Below are 27514 nucleotides of genomic sequence, written 5' to 3'. Positions count from 1 at the left end.
CAAGGATGCAAGCTCTGCCTGAGGTAAATAAGAATAACAAACTTAACAAATCAGCCTTTAAATTCTAAGTATTGTTGATTTTGGTCAGGAAACATTATTAAAAAGGTTGTCAAATTTATCTTACGTGATCACTTCATAGGTTGTATATTATAATAATGCATACTTTGGTTAATTTGCCATTTTTATTACACTCCCACATTAGAATCCAACTTTCAGACTATTAAAACACAATGAAACGAAAACAGGGTAAGCATGTGCAGTTTACGTTGAAATGATTTAGACTATTAATGTGAACTACAATATCTTATCTAATGACACAATGTTTTAAATTAGAAAAGTAAATGTTTGATGAGAGACCTAGAATTATTAGACCTTAATAATCCCTCCAAAACCAAAAACAATAATAAAATTGGTCATTTTCAATCTACGACTGTTTGTGGGACATTGCTGTGCGCAATTGGCTGCCGCGTTCGCCCACAAATATACAGTCAATTCGCTTTACAGTGTGTTCTGTGAAGCGCTTTGGGACGTCCTCCCGATGTGAAAAGCGCTATATCAAATGCAAGGATTATTATTATTACTGGATTCCTTTCCTACCGTACTAATTGTTGGAATGACTACTTTTCAAAAACACCATTGTTCACTTTGTTACCCTGAAGACACATAAATGTAGCTACATTGTGGGCTTTTTCTTTGGCTGAATCTTGATTTCGGCAATTTTGATGCAAAATTCCATTGTAAACCCCGCGAGACACCTAACAAGCAGTTTCCTTTGGATCATTAACATTCAAATGTATGATGCTCATTGTTTGGCAAATAATTTACTGTGTAAAAGCACAGATGATGGAAATGATAGTCCAAGAAAGAAAATAAACTCCCAAGTTTCTGTAAAGCGCTTTGAGACGTCTCAACGATTGGATAGGCGGTATATCAAGGATTATTATCATTGTTAATTGGATCATTTTTGCTCTGGGATTAGATGCTGATTTGAACCCTAATTCTTTGACATATATTTTTCCGACTCATCCTCCTGAAGTGCTATTAAAAATCAACTGTACTGTTCACTGTTCTTGCTATTTTACTTATCAGAAATTAAGTCAACCATGACATTTGTGACAGGCTCTTTTTGGTTGAAAAAATTCTCTCTGCCAGAGCACTATAACTTTTGGGGCAAGAATAAAGCACTGTGTCCTAGACAGCTAAAATGCCTGTCATTAGCTTGTCTATTTGCTTGGCTTTTCATCTAAGTAAACTATTTAGAACTTTTAATTGTAACCTGTCTAAACTCACCAGAGATATAGACATTTTTGGGAACATTTTGGCACGGGATTCAAGACTGGTGCTTTGATGATATATTTCAATGATGAACTCGGTTCTTAAACCCTAAATGATTGAACAAAGGTCGATTCAAGCTGGAATATTATAAAATGTCCTTAAATTTTCAATATCTCTTTATATTCCTAATTAAAAACTAAGCCAAGTGTAGAATTTGACATTTAATAATGTATTCTTACCAATGTAAATGGTTAGTATAGCCCTTTGATTTAAAACTGGATAAATTCCAAGGTCAAGGTATCAGACCTTAAGCTTTAGAGAACTATTCAGAGACCTATGCAGTTCATCAACATGTGGAAAATAAGATGTAGAGCCTTAAACAAGAGTTAATTTATGTATTCACATTCTGTGGGTAATTGCTAGGAGTGACTCCTCACAGCAATATGTAAACACGATTTTAGATATTTAATAGTAATATTTAAATAGCATGTATAAATGACACCACATGATAATGATAATACGATTAACAAATCATCTGGGAGAGATGGAAAAAGTGGTGCAAAACTGATGCAGGGCTATTTTGTTGATAATTACCCAGTATAATACATTCCACCAAATCTGTCTTGTTTATGTCCTCCATCTCATTTTCTGGGGTACTGAGAGGGTAGAGAAGGGCCCTATTTCCTAAACATCAGCCCGAGTGCTGTACGAACAAGGTTGGTGAAGTCAGCCTCTCGTGCCAAACTGAGGCGCACAAACCCAGAAAATCTCCGATTTGATCACATTAGTTTATCTCATTCGGGGCCCGATGGTCGGGGCAGTAACCTGAACAGCCCCCGTGTTAAGGAGGGAAAAAGTCATCATTCCCACTGCTGTCTACTGTCTAGTGACCTCCGTTGAAAATTGCGAATTTGTGGGTATTGAGCTCGTTGACAAAAGATGGAATTGGACTCACATGTGTTCACATTGTTGAATAACCCACTAATGTCTAAAAGCCTAATCTCCATCTAGGTAGACACAGACAATAAAAGTGCACCAGAATTCAGAAAGGCTGTCAAACAGCTTATCCAAATATAATTACTTTAACCAGCATGACCAGTAACTATTTTATAAAGCGCTTGTCTTCTGTTTTATAGCCTTTTGCACCAACGTCTACACAATTTTAAAGGCTTGCTGTTTGAACCATTTTTTTCCCCACAGTATATGTAATGTAATGTAGTAGGATTATGATATTGTTATTAAGTATTTCTAATGCCTACAGAGAAAAATCTCAGTTACAATAATTTTGGAGCCAAAAGCAAGGTTGCCAAAAGGCTCATTAAAACTTGGACTTAATCTGGAATTAAATACATCAAAATTGAATTAAACAAATTGTAGATGTGGCAAATGTCGAAAATCTGACACTGTGTTTGCAAACTGAATTTGTTGCATTAATATCAAATTGTGAGATTCCCAAATGGCAATCCACAAATCTCAAGCCAATGATGTTTGGAAAAAAAAGTACACGGTCCTTTATTTGAACTTTGCTGGCTCGGGATTTGTGATTCGCTGTTTTGAGAATCTAGCCGTGAATCTCACGGTCCGATACCCACAAATCGGGATGACTCAATTAACGCATCGAATAACACACTTTCATCTTGAATGTTTCCCTGGTCAAAATATTTGAAACATTTCTGATGTTTCTATGTTATTGTTCAAATTTAATATTGAGTAATAACAAGAGACATGGGAAAAAAATGAATGAGACATACTCTCACGGGTCAGAGCTGTGAAGGGGAGTGGGTCTGTGGGCCTAAGATTCCTCTACTACTGTAAATTTAAATCCCATATAATTAGTTTGTTTTCCTCAACAAAAAAGCCTTTCATGTGCCAACACGTGGAATACTTTAAAAACTAATAAGCAGTCAAATGTAAGCAATATTTATGCCGCTCAGCAACAAATCAAAAAGTAAGGAAAAATAATTTAAGAAATTCAGAGATTTCTGCTGGAAATGCACAATTAATTTCTTTAGACGATTGATGCGATTTTAATGAAACACGGTATATCATGTTTCATAATACAGTAACAATAAATGCAAACATTACGATTGAAAAAAATGGAACAGGTGCTGTAAATCTGCCACACTGCACTCATCTCGTGCTAATTATATGTGGAATGGTTTAGTTAAAAATGTCTTTCCTCATTAAATGATAGATTATCCAGCAGTCATAAAGCGAGTTGCAGCTAAATATTCCTCAAGAGAATATCGGCCTGTGGTTTGCTCCAATGAAGATGAAAGACAAGTTAAAGAATGTCTATGATCAGCTCATGTCAAATATCAAATGGCTATAGTGGTCTTCCTTAAAAGCATTGCACTGAATTTGAAATATCGCTGTCCATCACAGAATAAAAGTGACGTATTCAGGAAATAAGTTGAAAGTTTCACTGCTATAAATTATATCGAGAAAATTATGCCAGTAATGATGTGTTTCAGGGGCCTTTTCACAAATGTGAAAGGCCCATAAGTGCCGTAGGCTTCTGTAATTTATGAGGCTCTTTCACAGAAGTGAACAATTATGCAATGGCACAATGTTCCATTAAAATAAATGCAGTTTGAAACATGTCACGCAATACAGGCTGCTAAGTAATAACTAATTGTGACTAGAAATCATTTCTACTTTGACTGTAGTTAGTTATGTTAGGTTTGTTGGAATATAACTATCTGTTCACGGATTAGAATTGTTTTGATCATTTTCAGATTCTGCAGAACAATAATAATCCTTGCATTTGATACAGCACTTTATCACGTCTTCGAGACGTCTAAAAGCGCTTCACAGAATATACTGTTAAGTGAATTGACTGTGCATTTTGTAGGCAAAACGGGACAGCCAATTGCGCACAGCAGTGTCTCACACACAGTCGTGGAATGAGTGACCAAATTATTTTTTTAAAAAAATTTAAAAGTGCATGTGCTTATATAATCAGCTGTATCTGAACTGGGTTAAATCTGGAGGAACAAACTCAAGTACAGCCATTACACCTAAATTTAAGGTCAACACTGTGTTGAAATAGTGGACAATTTTCTTTTGTGTAAAGTAAATTAAAATAATCTGCAGCAACATTAGGTCCCGGTTAAATGTTAAGTGTAAAAAAACCTAAAATAAAAGGTTCACATGGACATTTGTGTTTATAGCAAGGAAGTTTTTCCAAATTACATTCTTCCTCTAAGTACTTAGGGGGTCCCTGGGTGCATACAAACCGTGACCAAGTGGGTAGGCAATTTGCTCCCATGCCTCTGCCAATGCTTATATTGGCTGCCACAAGGGTTTCGAGACCATCCTGGTAACCTGCCTGCTTCCAATTTCCTTTCCACAGTTGTGAAGCATGTATTCTCCACTTGGTGCCTCTCACAGTAGCGTGGCTAAGATTGTGATTGTGATCTATTGAGTGACAGATATGCATCCACATAAGCTGCCATGACTCACTCTCACGCTCTTGGAAGGCTGATATATTTTGGCCATAAGCAACCTCTACCCTAGAAAGCCACTTCCTACAGCAGCACAAAGTTTTTTTTCGTATATTTTCTAAATCAGTCACTTTGAGAACCGGCCTGAATGACCATTGATTGCATCAAACTCTGGGCAATTCTATACTATTGATTGATACTCTGGGAATGGAGTTAAGAATGCCAACAGTAATAATGCCAATGAAAGGCAAGAAGCAATCTATTTCCACATAATATTAATAATCCTTGCATTTGATTTGATGCCTTACCGCGTCAAAATGTCTCAAAGAATTTCACTGTGAATGGTAATGACTGTATATTTGTAGGCGAATGGGAAAGTCAATTTGCACATGGCAAAGTCTCACAAACAGCCATTAACTGAATGATCATTTTTGGCTAATAGATGGCCAGGATATTTTCGAATTGTGCTACAGCGTCCACGTGAACAGGCCAACAACGGGACCTCAAGTTATCATCCTATCCATAGGACAGTACCTCTGATGATGCTGCACTGCCCACCTAATGCAATATTTTGGATTATGAGTTCATAGACGCGATGTAGGGTCATCTAAAACAAAGGTCGTCTCGGGCCAAGAAGCTCTAGGATTACAATCTGATGAAATTCCTTGTTCTTTTTTTAAAAGACTTAAATACTTTATGAGAGCACTAAAACATTACACCTCAAAGCATTAAAACACCCATGTAGTTCATTTAGAAGATTACAAGAATGACACTTTGAAGCACTTTGGGACATCTCAACAACGTGATGAGGCGCTATATCAAATACAAGGATTATTATTTATCATAAATTCATAAAAAAATATTTTTTCAATTTGTCTACACCTTCACGCCGGAATTATACAGTATAAGTACTACAAGCCTGTGAGAGAAGAAAAGTCAGATAGTGTGAATGGATAGCAGAAGAAGATACAAATACTGTATTCCATATTCAAGCTGATACCATTGTTTAAACATCTGGATGGCTTTGTTATTTAAAGGCTCGAATCATTAAGGCCCCGTTTTTAATGTTTATATTCTTTTTATTTAGTCAGAGGATTAAGGTTAACAGTTTTACAGTAATAAATTTGTCTTGATGTTTAAGTAGTTTTTTTATCTGCAAGATTAGGTTGTTTTAAGTAGTGTCACAATGCTTGAATGAAGTTGTAGAGATTCAGTCAGTCCATGGAGAAAGGAGGCTGCCTGGATTTGCAGAAATTTAATTCTTAAAACATAACTTTAACTTTCCATGTTATTTATAGAGCTAAATCTTGAGCAAATTTAGATTTAAATTATAGGCAAGCGCTAAGGGTTTGGACTTTCAACTTTCATCAAACTGACCAGATAGGACAAAAGAGCAGGGATCTTGCCCACAAATTGCAACAGAGAGTAGATTTCTTAGAAAAGTGTAGTCGCTGTGTATTTGTAGGTGAACTCGAAAGACAATTTGTGCACAGCAATGTCCCACAAACAGCCATGAAATGAATGACCAATTTTGTTTTGCAGGGAGAAACTTCTTTCTCCTTTCCAATAGTACCACAGGATCTTTAATATTCACCTGAATAGGCAGATGGGGTCAAAGGCGTCTGACTCAGAGGTGAGAGTTCTACCAACATAGCCAGGCTGACACTTGACAACTATCAAATGATGCACACCATTGTGAAATGGTAGCCAGTTTCAGGCAATCGTTTCTTTGCGGATAACCGTATGACTCATTTTATACTCAACACCTACAGATTTTTCACACCCGAGGGGGGGAGGGATGGGGTGGTGGTGGGGGGGAAAACTGCTGCTCATCATTCTTACCGCCATTGTTGTTGCTGTGTGAAAATACAACAGTATTTGTGGTCATCGTGAAGCATTTTCTGCCCATTTCCAAAGAACAGCCCAGGTGATGATTAACCGCTGCTGGCCTTTACAATTCCGAATCCGAAAAACAGGCTGAACTTTTTTTTCATGCACTTCATCAACTTGCACACATCCCCTGAGAAATTCATATGATGTTTTGTGTAAACTAGTTCCCCTAGTGCTGATTGCAAGGAACTGCCAGGTGGCATAAACTCCTCAGGCGGGTTCAAGCCTTTTCAACCTAATGCACCACGGAAAGAATAATGGGCCAATTAAATGATTTTCAATTGCGCCTCTGCAGAGGTCACGTTTCACAAATTTTACATTTACTGTAACCTGACATCTAGTTCCCCCTTTAGTACCTAAATAACCTACTTCCTAAAAGCACACTGAACAAAAAGGAAGATTTTTATTTCTATGTGGATTCAGCCTTGAAACTCCCCCCACTGCCCAGATGTGAACATTTCTGGAGGCATGAAGTACATTTTTCTGCCACGAATAGAGCGGATATGAAATACCTAGTACAGGATAAAGACTTGTGATATAGTATGGAAGGAAGAAAAGCCTCTCTGAGTTCATAGCTCCCTCTGATGACCATGTGGACATCTGACAAAGGGAACCTCATTTCTTTCTTTGTTCGTGTAACCAACTGACAGCTGACTGGCTAAGATCTAATTACTTCCAAGTGAGGTCAGGAAAAAGCATTTATCGAACAGAACTGCACAACAACAGGCTCAAGATGCCCAGAAAATCCCTCTCGTGTTAACACTTGATTTATGGAAACAATTATGATTCAGTTGGAATCTTCCTGGACTGGGAAATAGTCCACATTGATGCTCCGGCTGATGATGTGAGGGAGAAAACAATGGAATTCTTTTACGCACAACTGTATTCAATAAAAGCAAAAGTAAGTTTTATACACAACCTTTGCCTGCTATTATACTATCTGCACTAAAATGTTTTGCTGTTAAAAAAAAGTTTTCGACCAAGCTGGCTAGAATTAAGAATGTACGATTGACACTGAGGTACTTCTGAATGCTTCCAGCCGGTCTAGACATCTAAACAATAATTTTGTGTGGGAAACATGGGAAGTTCCATCGAAAGCATTTGGTTTACCGCACAAATGTGCCGGGATTACTAATGCATGAATGTATACCGGATGACAAATTAAAGCAGCAGTGGGATACTAGCATGGAACACACACCATGCAGTAAGCACCGCGTTCTTCTGTCTGTCAGTAAAAAAAATCTTGAACTGCAGTTCCCAGTAGGGTTTACTGTACGTTTTGGCTCCAGCTTAATATTTTTTAAATTAGTTGGCGACCGACGAGAGCTTCCTTTTTTTTTTAAAAAGAGGGAAAACTTTTGGGGTACACCTCCAACTTTGTTGCGAAGGTTGTAATTGATTTGTAACAGCTGACTGTGATGGCTTGTTAAATTTAAGTGATGCTTCTACTTGCAGCTCTGTTATTGTCAAAGCTCTCAGTACAGAAGGAAAATTCGGGTAGGGAAGAAGATCAAGACGCTCAAGAACACTGCAAACTGATTTGTTTATAGTGGAAATTGACAGTGCATCAGTTTTTGAAAGAACCCTGGCTCAGGACCATAAACGTTTCCAGGGAAGCTTACACACATTCTAAAGTGCAAGCACCACAAATAAAAGAGACCCAGCGAGGCCACGGAGCCCAGGCAGAAGCTGAGATCGCAACCTAGCAGCATTCATCTGATCTGTACTTTAAATTGCAGTATGTTGTTCATGAGTACCCAGAGCAGTGCACTATAATGCGCAAATGGATGCTAACATGGATCCTGCCAACTCTGCTGTACAGACTGTACTTTCATTGTATGCTTCTAGTAGGGAGTGTGTCTTTTGCCTGCAATGACATGACTCCAGACCAACTCGCTGCAAGTGTGAACTGTTCCTCCAGTCCTGAGCGGCACACCAGAAGTTACGACTACATGGAGGGTGGAGATGTAAGAATAAGGAAACTTTTCTGTCGGACGCAGTTTTATCTGAGAATTGATAAGAAGGGCAAAGTCAAAGGTACAGCGAATTCCAACTGCAATTACTGTAAGTAACACTTTCATTCACGGGGATTTAGCACCTTGGACGTTTTTTTTCACAAAGTAAATGAGTGCACGATTTCAACTAGTTTGGCTGCTTTTATACGGCAAACGGAAAATCCTTCTTAAATAATCTGTGCCAGCTCCCAACATCTGGTATTCGTTTTTTTTTAAATGTGTAGCTCTTAGCGGTACGTAACCAGCATATTTTAGTTCTGCTAATATATTAGTTGACAGCTGGTAAACGTTTGCAAAAATTATCCCTTTTATTCAAACTGACAAGGGACAGAGATATCAGATAACGCTTTGGACTCAAGTAAAAATCATGAGGGTTATCTACATTCTGTGTAAATTGACATTTTGAAAGTAGACGCCTAAGAAAGTGGGGTTCTGTGATGTTTGTTGCTTTGCCTGCTCGCCTTTGAATGCTTCGCTACCTCAGCGGGAAATTTAAAACAATTCAACAATGAGCGCCTTGTACCAAACGGATAATGTAACGTGCGTTTTAATCCATATTAATTTGCTTCTTCTTAACTCAAATTAAAGCGGGATTAGAGTTGATTCTATGAACATGCAGTAAAACCTTAATGACAACATACTTACTCAAACATTCTGACACTATTAACGGCTGGTTAGAAAGACTTGACTTGTGACACTGTCTCTGTGATCCTGGATCTAAACTATTTCAGGAAATATATAAATTGTATACAGTTTAAGCTTTTTTAACCTTTTTTAAAACTATGATTGCATCTGGTACATTGAAAAGAAGGGACTGCTACTGCAGCTTATGCAGTGCAACCTGCTAGATACGAATGATTATATTACAGCTTGCTTATGTCACTAACAGCTGTAGATTTTGCAATGGATCACAAGCATAATGTTGCAGCTACAGTTTCACCCCTTTCCAAATAACCAAATAAAACCCCGCACATCATAAAAATGCTGAAAACAATATTAGGCAAAAATGCTAGTCAAGCGAAATGCTAATCTCTATTTCTTTTGACCTATTAAAATGCTCTTTAGGATGCTCTGTGGCAGAACGCACAACGCTGAGAAAGCTGGATAGTCTGTTGCATTGTTTCTCACATGGAACAAATAAGCAATCTTACCTTTTGTCAGTATGCTTCAGTTTTTATTGTCCTGTGCTCATAAATTGAGTTTTGATCATGAGTAGGTGCTCCTGAAAATGTTCCTAACCAGTCTCCCAAGGTCAAACCTTAGAGTATTCAAGGTTCAAATCAGTCTTTAGGTGTTAGCACTGAATTTGCATATTTTTCGGGAGTTGAGCCCAATAAAACCACAGCCTTGCTTCTAAGCAAATCCTTGGAGGGACATGTGGCAAACAAAAGTACCAAGACAAACAGTGAAGAAATGAAGAGAGCGAAAGAGAACAAGTAAAAGTAATAAATTAGAAAGGGAAGCATTGTATTGCCAAAACTCCAAGGAGCAACAATTAAATAAGTCAAATAAAATGAATGGCTTGTGGGAGAGACAAGAGGCAGAGGTCAAAAAGGGAAACAAAGGGAAACGGATCCAGAAACTGATAAACTCACACGCACGTAGAAAAATAAAATATAAGGATGAAATAAAATAACACCCAGATGCTCTGATCAATAGTATGTGCTTTTCGCAATGATTGCATGTTTTTAAAATAATGATATTCAATGCTTCCGCATCAATATAGAAATCAATTCTGACTGCCATTACCACCCAAGTGTTCTGTTGCTCATTTGTCCTGTGATTTTACAATTCCATTCCCTATTTGTCTCCCTCCCCCTCCTTCCCTCACCCTTTGCCCCATGAAGTTAGCTATTCTCAAGCCTCAGCCCACGGATGTCTCCCTAGAGCTCATCAGTAGTGCATTTCCTTAGTCAACTTTGCCAGGGAACAGTATTTTGAAAATTGCAGGAAGGATCCTCTCGCTGGGCAATTTTATTTTGTCTCAAGAAACAGAGAAACTCTTGCAGGTTATAGGAAGTTAAAGTGTGAATGTCAGTCCAGCTTGTTGCTTCTTTTGGATAGTTGGAAGCAATGCAGCATCATTTTAAGTAGTCTCACAATTTCAGGGTGGGAAAGCTGATTTATTCTGATCCTCTCCAAAACAAAACACACTTGCCAGGAGCAGAGGGTTGCTCTGTGAGTGTGCAACTAAGCACTACTAACTGCTAACAGAGCTCCACTCACCAGCGCCAAATAAACTGCCCACGAACCTTTAAACTTGTTTATTTTAAATGTTCATTGGATTTACGCTGCAGCTAATGGTACTGATTTGATTCCGAATACCACCTCCTTGAGATTTCAGGAGTAAGGTTCGAAATCAAATTATGCCACTGAAATTGGATTCATATTTGTAGCTAAAGTAGGTGCTAAAAATACACTATGATTTGAGCATAACTTCCCATTTTACGTCTCCTCAGTAAGATGAGAGTTCAGAAAACCCCAGTAGAGCCTAGTTGGTTTTGCCACCACTGACAGTAATAATCCTTGCATTTCTTATGTTTCCTATGCATTGATGTCAGCACAAAGCCAACCTTGACAGTGCACCAACACAAAGCGAATTGAATTATACAAGAAGACATGCCATGCAATGGGACACCTAAAAAGACCTCTGGCATTGCACATTGGTTTCAGGGCGACTTTGGTTATGTCAGTCCTGGACGATGAGTGGATTTGGTTAGCAGTCAGCGACTATGAGCGGCACTCCATGCATACTTTTGAGAATCTCCCATTGCTTGCTAGGTAGGGCAGTGCCGCACAGATATTTCCCGTGACCTAACTTGGGCTACCGTAACCTTAGTTGGGCAAGTGATAGCTAATGTTTGAACATTTGTTTTAAAGGACAGAGTTTTAGGTAAGAGCATTGTTTGGGAAAATGTTCAGTGCTAGGAGAAACAGTGCAGGTGTTGACCATAGGTATTTCAGGCAATGCTTCCAAACACAGAGCTACAATACTGTATAGGTGAAAGTTAGAACATTACTTGTGATAATGGGCGTCTGAATTGCCAGCAAAGTTTAGGCAAAGGACAGAGTGGGCACATCTCTCACATGTTGCTAAGGAGCTCTGGCATTAAATGGCCTAATTACATCAGGTCAACCAGCTTTAAGATACATTGAGCCCAGGGAAAGACATGGTGATTTATCAGTTCTGTCTATATCTGCTGGCAGTGATTTGGTTGCTGCCTGACTTTTAGGTGAGTGGATTTAAGCACTAATTTGTCACCAACGAATTGAGCAAAAATCATTTTTGATGTTATTAATGAAGGTGAGAAACCGAGTGAGGCTAAGCTCTTCTTTAAAGAAACTTGTGTTCAGAAAATGAATATCACTTATTAATACCACAATATACATGGTCAAAAAACACTTTATTGTATATCCCGTGAAGCTCTTTGAGAAGTCATGAGGACATGATAAGGCGCTATATTAAATGCAAGGATTAATTATGTTTGGGTCCTTCGAAAAAGCTGTCTGTCGAGATCTGCAGGTCACCAGATATACCACAAGAGGTCAGGTTCTCAACAAGGCCGCTCTAACAAACCGTTCAAGAACGGCTGAGAGCGACTGCGCTATATTTAGGTTGTCCATTGAGAAAAATCACTGAATTTCTGAGCCATAAGATTGAGTCACAAGTGAACAAATTTACTATGAAGCCAAACTGGCAACTCAACATTTGTTGGCTGGTTGGTGGTGGTGCAAAAGCTTCTAATTCGTTTTTGCGGCTGTATAATAAGTGAACCTAATACAGTAGTTTGTTCAGCTGGCAGAGGACACATAAAGCATGATTATACCCACATTCGGTAGGGCTGACCTCGGGATTAAAAAAATGCAATGTTTCTTAAAAGATTCAATACCTCAATCTGAAATGAAATTCAGTATCAGACTTTTTACCCCCTCATCAGAAAGGCAGTCCAGCAGTATCTGCAACAGAGGTTCTGTTGGTTGAAACAGTGCTATAATAATTTATTCTGTTGCATGCTGCAGGTGCAATTGTGCTGTAAAATGCGCTGGATATTAGAAACAAGTGCTAAATTATTGGAACGGTATTTTTTGGACTCAGCGGCTGCTGTTGGTATTGAGTCCAGTAGCTTACTTACAAAGAGCTGAAAAGTGCAAACATTCTCGGCTACAATAATAATCTTGCAGTTGATAAAGTGCCTTATCAGGTGGATGAGATGTCCCAAAGTGCTTCACAGAATATGTTGTAAAATGGATTGACTGTGTACTTTGTGGGCAAAACGCAGCAGTCAATGGACTGGATTTAAACAATGCTGTGGTTTCTAATTAGCAATCCGTTATACTAAATCTAACTTTTGCAACTCATTTCCTACAGTTAGTTTGGATGAAAACGTTTTGGTTTCTTTAAACAGGCTCTAAGCTTCCAATTACTTGCACAATTTTTCAGTTAGTTTAATGCGGGGATTACGTTCATAAAGTAAAAGTTTAAATCTCAGGTTAAAAAAAAAATGAGTAACTCGCTATTGACTTTCTCAAATCAAATATGCTCAGGACATACAGGCAGTGTGAAGCATCCCTTTCACATGCTTAATTTGAAGTGGTGGTTCACTTTTCAAGGCTGCTGTCAACGGCATCTGGAGCTACTCTGCTACACCTGCTGCTGGATAATTTTTCCCAGTTAATTTTATGTGGTAATTCGGGTTATTCTGGGTATCAGCCTGGCTCAATTGGTAGCACTCTCGCCTTCGGGTCAGAAGGTTGTGGGTTCAAGCCCCGTGGTGGGACTTTGAACTCACAGTCTGGGCTGACACTGCAATTCAGTGCTGGCAGAGCACTGCTTTGTTGGAGGTGCCGTCTTTTGGACGAGACGTTATATTGATGTCTGTTGTTCTGATGGACATGGCACTGTTCAAAAAGAGAAGGGAGTTTATTCCGGTGTTCGGGCCAATAATCCCTCAGATAAAAGTGGACACTTCACAAACAGTTGTTTATGAAATGTTACGGTGCGCAAATCAGCAGTTGTGTTCTCCTACAAATACACAGCCACTACACCTTACAGTAAGTCCTGTGAAATGCTTTGAGACGTCCTCCCATTGTGAAAGGCGCCATCTTAAATGCAAGGTTTATTATTGTTTTTATTATTACTGGCAGAGCTCACAAGATTCAAACTATTTAAAAAGCACGAGCCCTTAAAAAATACAAAATGCGGTAGTTGTTAAAGCGTACAGTTCTGTGCATTTCACTTCTCATCTATAAAGGACTTCACAGTCTTGTGTTCTGAAGACACTATTATTTTTCGTGTGGCTGTATGTATTTGTTGGTGGCAAAGGAGGTTGATACATGGGAGGCCCAGATTGACAGACAGTCCAAAGAGAATTGTGTTCTTTGGAATGAGTAAAAACGGAAAGCCACACATGCATGAGCAAAACATACATCCATTATGGACTGAGGGAAATTGCCTATTCACTTAGTTTTCTGTACTGTCATTCTATGAAAGATTCTTACACCAGTGCTGTACATTTATGGGCTGCAGCCTCATACTGTGCATTTTCGGGCTGCTCAGGTCACTCAAAATATCATGCGACAGACTGCACTTCATATGGTTTCATATTTATTTCTGTCTAACTTAATTGCAATGTAATGTGATCCTGGCAGGTAGCTTACACATGTGGATTTGTTTCAATATCAACATTCCTTGGTTTGTGGAAGGCTGACTGGTGAAAGGAAATCTCATGCCTAGGATTTGCCTAATGTTAACACGTCTGGTGAAAACAGTAGCTGTGTGTACACAGTAATTGGACATTGAAGCGTGGGTAGTATATTCATTTCAGTTACAGGAGACAGGGTAGGAATATTATTTACAGGTTTTAGTCATGTGGGCTAGAAGGCTGCAAAATAGTGATTTATGGAAATGCTCCACTGATCACATAGTACAAGCTATGTTCTCCATTGTACTGAAACTTTATCGGTAAGCCTCAATACTGTAACTTCTGGGTAGAGGTCTGAAAGGAACCTTTGATGTAATTATATACAGTCAATTCACTTTACAATATATCGTGTGAAGGACTTTGAGACACCTCGAAGACGTGATAAGGCAAAGATTATTATTAAATGCAAGGATTATTATTATCCAACTAACTTGGAAATAATTGGGACATACTAAAAGAATTTTGCCCCTCAGAAACATTGTCGAGTTTGCAAAGGTTCTGTTGAATTAAGAAGGAACTTGTGCCACGTTCTGAGTACGGAAATGACCTCAGGTTAGACCTGGAGATTGGAAGGAGAATGAAGACAATCACTTGTGAGTAGTAGGTGTGCAATGAAGAGTAAAGTTTATTTGCATAATATTGAGCAGGGGATTAATTTCAGTATCAATGACCTTATTGGCTTTCACAACGGTACAAGGCATAACTGGTTCTACTCATGTTGCCATCCAATGGCTACTAGTCAACGTAAATCGTGGCAAATGATCAATCTGCAAGGGGAAGTTGATCCATAGTTCCTCACCGAAGAGACATTTGATGTACTCAAACAATGCTTCTGATGTTTCCACCATTCAATAAAAAGGAGCAGGGATCTAATAACATGTTCTAGAAGGGATGAACCAAATAATAATAATAATAATCCTTGCATTTGATATAGCGCTTTTCACGTCTTCTAGACGTCCCAAAGCGCTTCACAGAATAGACTGTAATGTGAATTGACTGTATATTTGTGGGCGAACGCGGCAGCCAATTGCACTCAGCAGTGTCCCACAAACAGTCGTGGATTGAAAATGACCAATTTATTATTGTTTTTGTTTTGGAGGGATTATTATTAGGCGTGTGGAGTAAGTAAATAATAGTGGAATGCTCTGATAAGCATATTTCTCACTGCTTAAGCATCCAATTTGAATTCATAGGTGTGACGCATTGGTTAAATCCATCAAGGTGTTAAATGAAGCACTGCATTGCACCTGTTTTTAAATAAACAGTGGAATTTCAGCTCCTCACAGTTTGTGTTCTAATACAACAATAACAAGATAACATTTGTATAGCGCCTTTCACGTCGGGAGGATGTCGATAATAAAAGAAAGAAGATTTGCAATTTTATAGGGTCTTATTACACTGAAACATCTTAAAACTCTCCACGGTAATCGCTGTCAAATGTAAGAAATCTCTCTGTAAACAAACACAGTAAGAAAGTCCTAGAAACCGCCATAAGATGAATAACTAATTAATCGGGTTAGCCAGGACATCTGGTGAAAGCTCCTTCTCTTTTTAAATACTTTAGTATTGTGAAATATTTAACATCTAATGAACAAGCAGAAGAAACCTAATTTTAACGGCTCAATTGAAAGACAACTAATAATAAATAATAATAATTCCTCTGACGAGGCAGCACTTCCCACTCCACTGCAGTGTCAGCCTAGAGTGCAAGAACTGAGTTATAGTCATATTAATAGTCAACGTTATTGTAAAAGATTTTTGGCCCAGGAATGTGGGTAACTAATGTGGGGCCTTTAACTGTCTACGAGGGAAAGGTATGGAGTTTGGGCCTTATAATAGCTGTAATCAGACCCCCTGAGCTCTTGCTCAAATGAAGGAAGGCTTCACAGCCTACAGGGGGAAGGACAACAAAGGATTCCCATGGGCTCGCCATATGGCCAGGCTGGTCTACTGAGAAGGCCTGTGGGTGTTGTACCTGGTGGCTGAGAGACCAGAGATGGGAAACCGTGAATGTGAGCTAGGCATAAAGGGGGAAGTGTGGCACCGATCACGAAGGCAGGTAAAGATTGTATCATCAAAGAGAAATGTGATGTTAGCCAGCTTTTTAATACATTTATAAATCAGGTTCGTATTGCACTAAGAATTTATGGAAAGTACATCTATGTTCCAACTTGTCATTAGAAATTACAGCACCTCCATTCAACACTCGTGTGATGGTAACATCACCTGTTCCTGCTGCAATAATAGCACCAGCGTTTGAGAATAACATATTACAACATGGTGAAGGTGCTTATTTTTATTTTAGTCAGCCAGGGTCTGAAACCTATTACCATGCTTAAGACCAACCAAGCCAGACAGAGTTCCAAACATGTATATGTTCTATGCATTAATATTCCCTGTATTTGGAAAGGAAAAAAAATAACATTCTTGCATTGGAAAGCATGCAATTATATATACATATCATACCTATGCAAAGATGTAAAGGTTCACTGTAAAATAAATTGGTGGAAAAGCATCAGTAAAAGCTGCTATTTCAGATTTTCTAAGTGATGAAAGCCCTTGGCATTGTGACTAAATTGCCAAATGACAGCAGAAGATGACTAGATCTATATCTATAATGCCTGATCTATTCATTAAAGAATCTACGGTTTTGCCGAAGGTTAGTGGAAGTCCTCATGCATGCCTCCAAGCGAGAGGACCTGGGTTTGATTCCCAGGCAGGGCAAAATGTTGGGCAAATTTCCTAACTCCACATGCCTCTGTTTACCTAGCAGTAAGTAGGAACCCAGTTGTTAATTGATTAACGGATCACTTTTCCAGGGGTTTCGCCCACAAAATATAGTCAATCCACTTTACGGTATATTCTGTGAAGCCCTTTGGGACGTCTCAAAGACATGATAAGGAGCTATGTCAAAATGCAAGTATTATTATTATACTGAGTGCACCTCAGTCCCAGGATTTGTGATTCTAAAGTGAAAAATATAAATAAGGTTTCCCATTCCAAATTGCTGGGCTGCTGGAAGTGGTAAGAGAATCAATTCCAGGAAAAGAGAGAGATTAGCCAATTTCTAGTGGCATTTGAAAGCATTACAGATATTTGGTAAGCGGATTTAGCTTTGAGATATCTCTTCACTTGTTGAAACACCAGTAAAATTACTCCATAACTCGGTCAGTGATCAGCTGGATCACTTTTACGTGGTTCTTGTGACAACTGTTTCCAACTGTATCGTATCGGAACAATCTTATGTACAGTACGAAAGAAAATAGAATCTGTAGCAGCACTAAGTTTCATTTCGTCTCTGCTGTATCTTATTTGCACTCTACTTTTTTTTAAAAAAATTGAGTTTGTTCTGCATTCCAGTCTGCACTATGTCAGCTGTTATTTTTGCTGATGATTTTACATGCAAGGTACTGAAGGATAAACTAAGTTATAGAGTGGATGGGGTCAATTTAGGGGCTACAAAAACAAAACTAGCAGGTGACTCAGTGAGTTCAACAATCCGTGCCTCTGTTAAGCAACAGGCAACTGTGACGCTCTCGTTAAAGTATAAGTTAGATATGTTAATATGCAGGGTGGCGCAGTTATATATTTCCGCAATTGCTCACGACTGATTGGAGGTTTTCAGCTAAGAAAAAAATTGGGTTCCATAACTTTTATATGAATGCTGAACACAAATAAGGAACCCCCAAAAAATCAAAGCAAAACACTAAAGGAACATTTCAGTTCTTATCAATATTAATAGAAGTACAAAACAGTCACAAATTAGATTATTTTGCCAGAGGCTGTCCTAAATAGTTAGATAAATTTGTTCAAGCTGAAGGAAAACCTCATAAAAATGCCCTAACTGTGGACGTTCTATAAAGAAACATTTGCACTCCATATGTGAGCTCTGGGATCTCCTGACAATCTGTAAACATCTGTGGTTGCAGTTGCGTAAAATGTTAATAAAGTACATGTTCGTCGGTGCCCAAGGAAAACCTCTGTTCCTTTGCTTCAAAGTTTCGCTACTAGGTTTCTGAGGCCCTCGCAATTAATGCAAGTGCAGAGCATCAAAGGCGAAATTGTGAAACGTTGTTTGCCTGTTGGCTGAATGTACCATTTCTGACCATGGCTACAGAAGGTCAGAATCTTAGCCACAAGGCACATGAATAGTTTGTCAGTTACAAATAATCATAACAAAGGAAACAATTAAATGACAAATTTGGAAACGGAGTCCAGCTAAGCCCTCAACCACAAAGATGGTTCTTTGTTTATTGTCGGATAAAGACCATGTGTAGATGAAACGCGAAGGCGGGCATTTGCCAGAAACAATTACCATTTCAAAGCATGATGATTTAATTTAAGAATGTTATGTCGGGTTTATGTGACAACGCTGCCGCTGATGGCAGGATGCACCAGTTACCCTGCCAGGGGTCCCTGTGGCAGAGTGAAAACCAACTTGCGTAGGTGTCAGCCTGGTAACATTATGGCCACTGACTCAAAAGGTTGTGGGTTCAAGCCTCACGTCGGGACTTTCAGCTCATAGTCGAGGCTGACACTTCAATGCACATGTGTAAGCAATCGCCATCGTCTCATGGAGCAAAACCACCTGGGATACTGGTTCATTAAAAAAATCATGCCCTGAGTAGCCAATTCATATCATCTCCATTCTGCTGAATACTATAATAATCATCCTTGCATTTATATCGCGCCTTATCATGTCGTTGAGTATCTCAAATGCTGGGCCTCATTCTGATGTTTAGACAGAACATATTACGTTACTTTTTGAATCAAAAGACTTTACTCCTGCTCCCCCAACTTGGTTGCCGGGCTAGCTGTGTAAAGTGCTTTAAGACGTATTCCAATCGTGAAAGACTCTATAAAAATCTAAATTGTATTGTTTTGCTTTGTTTGATAACATCTTTTTGTGATATCGAAAGCGCTCGTTTCTGCCGCCAGCTGGACTGACTAATCCAGTCACCAGCAGGCGTGAACATTTGGTTACAAGAATTTTTATAGAATTATCCTTTTTCCATCTGAGCAAGCTCCGCACTATGAATGGCATGCGTTTCTGAAAGCTCCCCAAGATATTAGCAGTGTTATGGGAAATGTTGGCCGTTATGAGATCATATTATAGTTTGCCATAAAGAATCAAGTTCAACAAAATCCCAATAATGACGATGAATTGATCCCAACTTTTCTTGCATAAATCTTGAAGACAGTTGAGGAAAGAAAGCTGAATGACACAGGACAGGAAATTAAGCTTGTTTGACATCAAGAAACAAAGAAGTCCTAAGCAGGTTTTGGGAATCAACTTGATGCATTGACTCTAAAGAACTTTTACTTTTGTGGAGGAATGGGTTTTTCCAAAGCAGCTTTCCTAGCGAATTTTTTTTAATGAGTTATTATACATTTCTTTTAAAAAAGATTTTTTTAGGGTTAGGGTTAGGATAAGAGTGACATGAGATGGAAACAGGCCATTCAAGCCAATGGGTCTGTGCTAGTGTTCGACCAGCTCCCAACACTCCTTGAAGTTTCTTTTTTTTCCCCACAATGACAGGATTTGGTTAGTGCACAGTCAAATATGTATCTTTGTGCCGAAGACTCCAACGTGAAATCAATGGTGTTTGGAAATGGAAAAATCGTCACGAATTTTAGACTTTATCCCTGTGACAAGGCAGTGTAGGATGGCCACTAGCCACAGCTGGAGAGCAGCATGAGTTGGTTGTGTATAATATCATGAGAAATACTGACTTGAGTTAATTGCTACCTATTAAAAATTAAATGAGCTGATTTTAAACAAAATCCTTCTCATGTAATAGTGTAAGGAGGATACATAAAGGGGAGCAGTGGAAAGACCAATCCATTCTAATCAGGAAGAAGATCACCTATCATCACTTCAAACAGTTCAAAAAGGACATCATCCTTTGGGAATGCTCCTTCTTCCCAGTAATGTTTCCTCAACCACAGTTTAAACAAATTATAAAGGAACTTGTCATCTGCTCCATGATGTTTTCAAATAATTCGCATCAAACTAATAGATAAACTCCCACACCACAAACAGACAATAATGATCGATTTTGTTTCAACAAATGGGAATTATGGACAGCTAACTTTTAAGATGTGATTCTGATTTGTTACAGGCCTTCAATTTATCGTTGTTTCTTCTACGAGTGGTAAACGCTCAAAGTGACTTCTGCATTTTTAACCTTGATTTTTAAATAGCATCAACCCTATTTCTGGGACCATTTGGACTCATACAAAAGCTCAGAATTATTAAACATCACGCTTGAATATTTGGAAAGTATCTTCCAGTTTATTTTAAGCCTGTCAAATCATTAGCAAAATGAAAAGGATTGATCTGGAATAAGAAATCTTTTCTTAAAGGTCGACTAAAAATATTTTTTGAGTACTTTGCAATTATAATAATAATACTTATATTTGGTACAGCGCCTTATCACGCCTTCGAGACGTCCCAAAGCGCTTCACAGGATACACTGTAAAGTAAATTGACTGTACATTTTGTGGGCGAAATTGCTTATTTAACCATTTTAAATACTTCTACCGGCCCTGGACTTATTTTCCTTCTTCGCATCATTCTAATAATAATGAAATATTTCTGGTGAAATAGATAGTAGATATCCCATTCTATTCATTCTTGACCTTTAACTGTACCTTGTTGCTATATTACTTTTACTTGGATTTTCTAGCCTCTAGTTGACTGGAAACGATCCATGACATCTGAGATTCTACAAGTTTAACAAGCCAGTAAATAAGGAAATGATTTGCTTCACTCTTTTCATGTACAACAGGCATATGGAGACCAAATTGGTACGAATGTTTAGAGTAGTAGTAAACTGCACTACCAAGCAATGCATTAACCCATTCATTCCCACTGACTTTTACAACTGATGTGAGAAACTACAGACCATGGCGCTGTTGCTTTTTTTGGTCAGCCAATCAAACAAATGTTCTTGATTGAATATTTCTCGATTCATGGCCGCGGCATAGACACCACCACTTGGTAGCTACTGGAACCAAGGAATTGATTTGGAACGGACTTGCATGGACCGGTGCAAAATGTTCAGCGACCACTTCTTGATGATCCCCAGGGCCACTTTTGGTCGTCAGACTGTGGGTTGGCCACCACTGCTTTAGACTGATAGAGAGGGTCAAAATCATTTCAGTAGACTTCTATAATGTACAGTCAATTCACTTTGCAGTATATTCTGCGAAGCGCTTTGAGATGTCTCAAAGACGAAATATGCTTTTTAAAATATTATTCCTAAGCACTTATTTGTATTTTCAATTATTGTATTATAACCTCCAAAGTAACTAGTTTCTAAAATGTGCAGGTTTTATGATAATTAAAGACATGTAATTTTGGGGCATGACCATTTCTCACGCTGACGTTTGGGAAAATGAAACCGAGGGGGCAGATGCACAGATAGTAAAAAAAACACAAACTAGAATGAGAGTTTTGTTGTCGCAGGAAAAGGACATCAAAGATTCAGTTAATGGTCTTCTAGGAGAAGTGCATAGACAACAATCAAATCACGCTGTCTTAAGGTTATAAAACATGAAGCACAGTTAATTGAAATAGGAGGCTAATTTAGATTAGATTGTGAAACCTTAATGGGGCTCTGTTAGGGGTTGAGCAATCTGCTCAGCATATTGCTGAGAGGAATGTAATGATTATACAACGAATAACAGAATATGAATAGTCAATGCAAATTTTATAATGAATGAAACATTGCACTATCATTTGGATCTAGATGTCCATGGCATTATCTTGGCAGCTTTGTACACAATTAAGTCAAACATTTCTCAAAATGCTTTGTGTCTGAACATCACAAAACTCTAATAAAATTCTAAACTGTTTGCAGTTAACACTTTATTAACACCAGAAATATAATCATTCAATAATCCTTGCATTTGATATAGCGCCTTATCTCGTCATTGAGACATCTCAAAGCGCTTCACAGAATACCCTGTGAAGTGAACTGACTGTATATTTTGTAGGTGAAACACGGCAGCCAGCAGTGTCCCACAAACATCTACAAATACGTAGTTTCAAGGGCATCAAATCTATATTTGCTGAAAACTGCAACAATGCTTTGTTAAATCTAGTTATCAACAATATTTCTGGCTTGTGACTACAGAACTGAATCGTTTCTCAATTCTGTCAAATGGCACAGGAATAATTAGTCAATGGTTAGTTAGATTATACCAATATTTGTGTCGTATAGCAGGGACTATTGTCCCAATTTAATATTGCAAAATATGTTAAGATAGGAGAAATCATCTGTAACAAAGTGCACAGAATTTCTATTCCTCTGCCAAGATTCTTTAACAGATTAACCGATTCAGATTCATTCATGAGTATAAATGGACAAGGAGCAGTTTGAATCGCATTAGAGCCCTGCTCCTGTACATTCCTTAGAGGAGATGATTTCAGGGGTCACGTTTGTTCATAATCATCATTCAGATTCAACCCATCTGATCCCATCCCTCCAGAATCTCCACCCTAACATCACTCCTGTCACAGGATGAAGCTTTTCATTTTTAAAAAAATGAGTCCAGTGTCCTAGCCTCAACCACCCTGTTCTAGTCATTAATTATGGCTTTGGCTAAAGAAAACATTCCTGAAATCTGTCCCGAAATTGCCCTTTACCACCGTAAACCTTTGTGCTCTTGTTATTGGTGCATCCTTAAGTATTGCTCTGGGTTTACGTTTTCAATCCCATTTTATACACCACTGAGTCATCTTTCCTCAAGATTGAGGAGCCTAAGCTTGTCTAATTTTTGGTATTCGTTCATTTTTCTAAACCCCGGGAGACATCCTCTTTGCTCTTCTCTTTGCTGTCTCTAGGGCTTATGCATTCCCTCTTATTTGACAGTGCCCAGAACTGTATGCAGTACTCCAGCCTGATCAGAGTACTCAATAGCTCGAGTATAACATCTGGAGATATAAACACAACTGATTTAGCAATAGATCAAATCCAATGGACAGAAAGTTTTCCTATGTTATCAAAGAGCTGATGGATACTTGATATTCAGTGAATTTCTATGCTTAAAATTCCCCAAAGTTGCTGTTTATTTCGTTTGCAGTTCTACTTTGAAACAATCTGGAGCTCAAAAAGTAAATCAAACTTCCCGGTCCCTGTAGCTAAGCTCCCAGGAGTGAAACACAGTACAAATACAGCAGAGTTTCTGTGTAAAATTAAACTCAAGACTGAGATACCCGCAGTTTACAAAACTCAACATCTGAAGCAAAGCTTTGTTGATTCATAGAAATCTGTTGCTGATTTATATTTGGAAAACAATTCTAGTAGGTTTTCTCAATTTTTACTGCTAAATGCACATTTTAACATTAAAATAGGACATTTCCTTCACATTCGCATGGTGAATTATTCCACTGATTTACTGCTGAATTAAATGCTGTACGTTTTACAACAAAACTTAATCACAATAATTACAGCATTTATCCACTTAATCTTGCTGCAGGCACAATTATAAAATTGCATACAAGCATTTGAGTTCGAAAAAAAATGTATATGGGGTGCCTGCACCATGTCTGCAACACATCATAAGATTTCAGGTTATACTAGGTTAAAACTGCTACATTTTCCCACAGCAATTTATATGGCGTGGTCAGGTCAGAGGTGTCTGTAGATCGTAAGATATGTTTATGAGAATTCTTTTCCGTGTTTGCAAGAAGACAGCCTGTATTATATATAGGTGTCAGTTGCATACGCAATCCAGAAGCAAATGACAATATCCAGTTAAGAACTCATGGAAATACGAGTATTTCCAGTTTTTCTCATGGCAACATTGAAAAATGGGCAATGCATGTGTGTGAAAAGTCATTTGAGATGTTTTAAGGACCTGCCTTAACTAGTTAACAAATTTAAAACAATGACCGCAAGTTAATGATGATTAACAGCTATTTTGCTTGTGCAAATGATTCACGGTGATCTATGTGAACTGCTTAAACTCAGATGGTGCTCTTATCTTTTACAGGTATTCTGGAAATCAGGACTGTGGCTGTTGGAGTGGTCGCCATCAGAGGTGTAGAAAGCGATTACTTCCTAGCAATGAATAAAGCTGGAAAATTATACGGAAAGGTATGTAGGTATCAATAAGCAACACTTGGTAATTACTGCATTTAATAATCAGTTACATACATATTTCTATGTTTCATTGGTATGGAGTGTTCCTAGCGTTTTTGATGAGGCAACTATTTACTTATTAGCCAGAAGCTGAACTCTTAGGAATTCAATGGTAACATTAAAGGAATACTCCAGGGAAGATTGACAAAAACAGTTTTGTAAACTGGACAGCAGTACTTCCCAGTTAGATAAAAGATAAAACAGAAAGATTAGTGTGTTACTTTATAGGTCTCAAGCAAATGTCCAATTCACTAGAAGTGAAAGAGAAATTTGCTCGAGACTTATAAGTTTACCCTGAACAGCAAATCCTTCCTGCGTACCCATATCACTTTCAAGCTCTGTAGTTCTCTGAAAATGAGCTGATAATTCTAATCATTTGAATTGGCAAGACATCTTTTTGATGGATTGACATTGGAGTAAATATTTTTGAGAGCTTCCTGAAAGTCCTACAACTATTTTTCTAATTAAACAGAACAGACACCCAAGAACAATTGGAGTAATCAAAATGTATTTCCTTCTATTCAGGCCAAAAAGTTGCCATCATTAAGAGCACTGAAACTTTCCAGAACCACAATTTCCTATTGCTCTTTGATCCCTAGTAACTGGCAGGTGAAACCTCCTCTTTGATTTAGCACACAACACTAAATGTCTAGTTGTCAGTTGACCTGATCTTAACACAGAACATCTTTCAACTTGCCAGTAAAAACAATTATTGACTGAAATACAATCCTCAACATTAATCCTTTCAATTTGTTTTCCCTAAATGAGCTGTAGAGTGAACATTTTCCAGACAAAGTTGAATTTTAACAATTAATAATAGAATAATAATGAACTATTAAATACCTTATGGACCATTTTATTTCTCGATAGTGTTAACATGAGCTGAAGGTATCGATGAAATTTCTTATTCTTTGAATGACATTGCGTATACCCAGAAGCAGGATAAAACTTGCAGGAAATCAGTTGGCCTTTCTACCCCTATAACTAATGATGTGACCATCCCTTCGTCTTTATATGCCAGATATGTGGTAGTTGTCACTTCTCCCTCACATAGACATCTTTAATTAATTTTGGCCATAGGAGACACGGGTAGTGAACAGCTGTTTGAGAAGTACAGTATTGGCATCCAATGACCTCATGATCTATAAAGATTTTTTTTATTGACATAAGCTTGATAAGGCGCTATATTAAATGCAAGGATTATTATTATTATTCTATATTTATTATTAAAAAAACTGCCAGCATGTCATTGTCTAAAAAAAAGTATTACACTTTTCAAATGTATGTATAAGATAGTTTCACAAAATAAATTATTTGATACTGAGGGATCCACTTGGTGCAATTCAAGGTCAATAGAGGGAGAAGGTAAATTGTTATATGGAGAATAAAAATCATTTGAAGATGAAGCAATACCGTCTCCAAATCTCTTTTCTTAAACCTGTTTCTTTAACCTTTGCTTTGACCAATTTTCCTGCACCTCCTCCTAAACCACCTTGCTTGGAATCCCACACCATCCACTTAAATCGCTTTGCAGCATTCTCCTAAGTGAAAGGTGTTACAAGTACAAGCTGTTGTTGAACATAATTGTAAGGAGACTTCTAAATCATATCATTGATGATGACTATTCAAAATGCTTGTAGAGTAACATTATGTGTTATGTTTTCATTGTTTTCCCAGAAAAACTGCAATGAAGATTGCAATTTTAAAGAACTTATAGAGGAAAATAATTACAATACGTACGCTTCTGCAAAGTGGACACATCACGGTCAACCAATGTTTATTGCCTTAAATCCCAAAGGAAAAACCATTCAAGGCAGAAAGACAAAGAAAGAAAATAAATCATCTCATTTCCTTCCAATGGCAATATCATAATGAAGCACAAACAACAAGAACACCAGTCCCAGTAAAAATGTTCCACCTCTGCACATGTATCACTGAAATCCTAACCACAGCAAGCTAAATACTACTGACTTCTGGAACAAGCTGGGCTTGCGCTTTGCTATAAAATGTACTTATAATTTTGCACGACTCTATTCTATGCAAACCATTGTCACACAGATGTAAAAGGTGAAGTTTGTAAATTTGTTCCCAAACGTATATCTGAAAACATTTGATTGGAAGTAGTATGATTGATGATCATCTAATCACAGGTGTAAAGAGGTGCAAATAACTGTTGTAAATACAGCCTTTTCCTAAATATTTTCATGGTGTACTGGTACTTCACACGTAAGCAGTACTATATACATTTTCTAAATAATCATTATTTCAATAAGACAACTTGCATTCAAACCGATACATTTATTCTTTAAGAAAGCACTGTGGACTATTTTTTGAATTAAATATCATATAATATATGAGTCTAGTGACAAATGTGTAGCTTTCCATACAGCATTTAATTTTTGTATTTCAGTACTTTTAAAGCGATTGTTTGTAGCTACTGTAGTATTTTGGTTTTCACAAGACGGAAGGTGTGTTAAAGTATCTTGTGAACAATCAGCGATTTCCTTTTATTGTAAATGACTTGTGAAAATAATTATTCTACAGTAAGTATCATCAGTGCTGCTCAGCTGAATAAAATGTAATGCTTTGTATATTGCTTTATAAAGACCACTTATTTTTATGTCAGATTTTATGTGCACCATGCTTCTTGTGGTTGAACATATTGAAATGCTGAAACAGTTTATAAGTACATCAATAATAGGCTTTACACAAAGCTGATAAACCTCCTTTATCAAAACTTACTGAACACAATCTAAATAACCCGACACTTACTGACCAATTGAGAGAAATATCAATACTCAGTGTATATATATTTTTAAGCAGTTTTAAACATCTTTACAGATGCAAGAGAAGCACGTACAACACTGTGAAACATCGATTATCTGCCAGCTTCCGGCAGGGGATAGACTCCATTATTGTGTTAACATCATCAGATTTATACATTTCGATCTCTACGAATACTATAATTTTTTCTTCTATTTGGTCCAATGCCCACAAAGCTTTGTTTCATGAGCAAAACTCCTTCATATGTTTGG

General features: G+C 37.8%; 2 protein-coding genes across 4 annotated transcripts in view; one reads left to right on the top strand and one right to left on the bottom strand.

Moving 5' to 3' along the window:
* LOC103186978 (protein FAM227B-like) overlaps window positions 1-27514 on the bottom strand; it is a 56867-nt gene that overhangs the window by 13990 nt on the left and 15363 nt on the right. The gene's annotated exons all lie outside the window — the stretch shown is intronic.
* Window positions 7204-27104, top strand: fgf7 (fibroblast growth factor 7). Of its 2 annotated transcripts, none has more exons than XM_007906272.2 (4): window positions 7204-7512; window positions 8460-8675; window positions 24331-24434; window positions 26157-27104. In XM_007906272.2, exons 2-4 carry the CDS (start codon window positions 8489-8491, stop codon window positions 26349-26351), a joined length of 486 nt encoding a protein of 161 aa, XP_007904463.1. In that variant the 5' UTR covers window positions 7204-7512; window positions 8460-8488; the 3' UTR covers window positions 26352-27104.

This window comes from Callorhinchus milii, unplaced genomic scaffold (assembly GCF_018977255.1).
Source record: "Callorhinchus milii isolate IMCB2004 unplaced genomic scaffold, IMCB_Cmil_1.0 Scaffold26, whole genome shotgun sequence".
In the NCBI taxonomy this organism is placed as follows: domain Eukaryota; kingdom Metazoa; phylum Chordata; class Chondrichthyes; order Chimaeriformes; family Callorhinchidae; genus Callorhinchus; species Callorhinchus milii.
This window is presented reverse-complemented; position numbering and strand designations above follow the sequence as displayed.

What these genes read in the sequence shown, in the direction of transcription:
- fgf7 (XM_007906272.2), top strand. Translation starts at nt 8,489, where the DNA reads ATGACTCCAGACCAACTCGCTGCAAGTGTGAACTGTTCCTCCAGTCCT. An exon ending in GAATTCCAACTGCAATTACT is followed by an intron (nt 8,676 to 24,330) that starts GTAAGTAACACT and finishes TATCTTTTACAG; the next exon opens with GTATTCTGGAAATCAGGACT. An exon ending in CTGGAAAATTATACGGAAAG is followed by an intron (nt 24,435 to 26,156) that starts GTATGTAGGTAT and finishes TTGTTTTCCCAG; the next exon opens with AAAAACTGCAATGAAGATTG.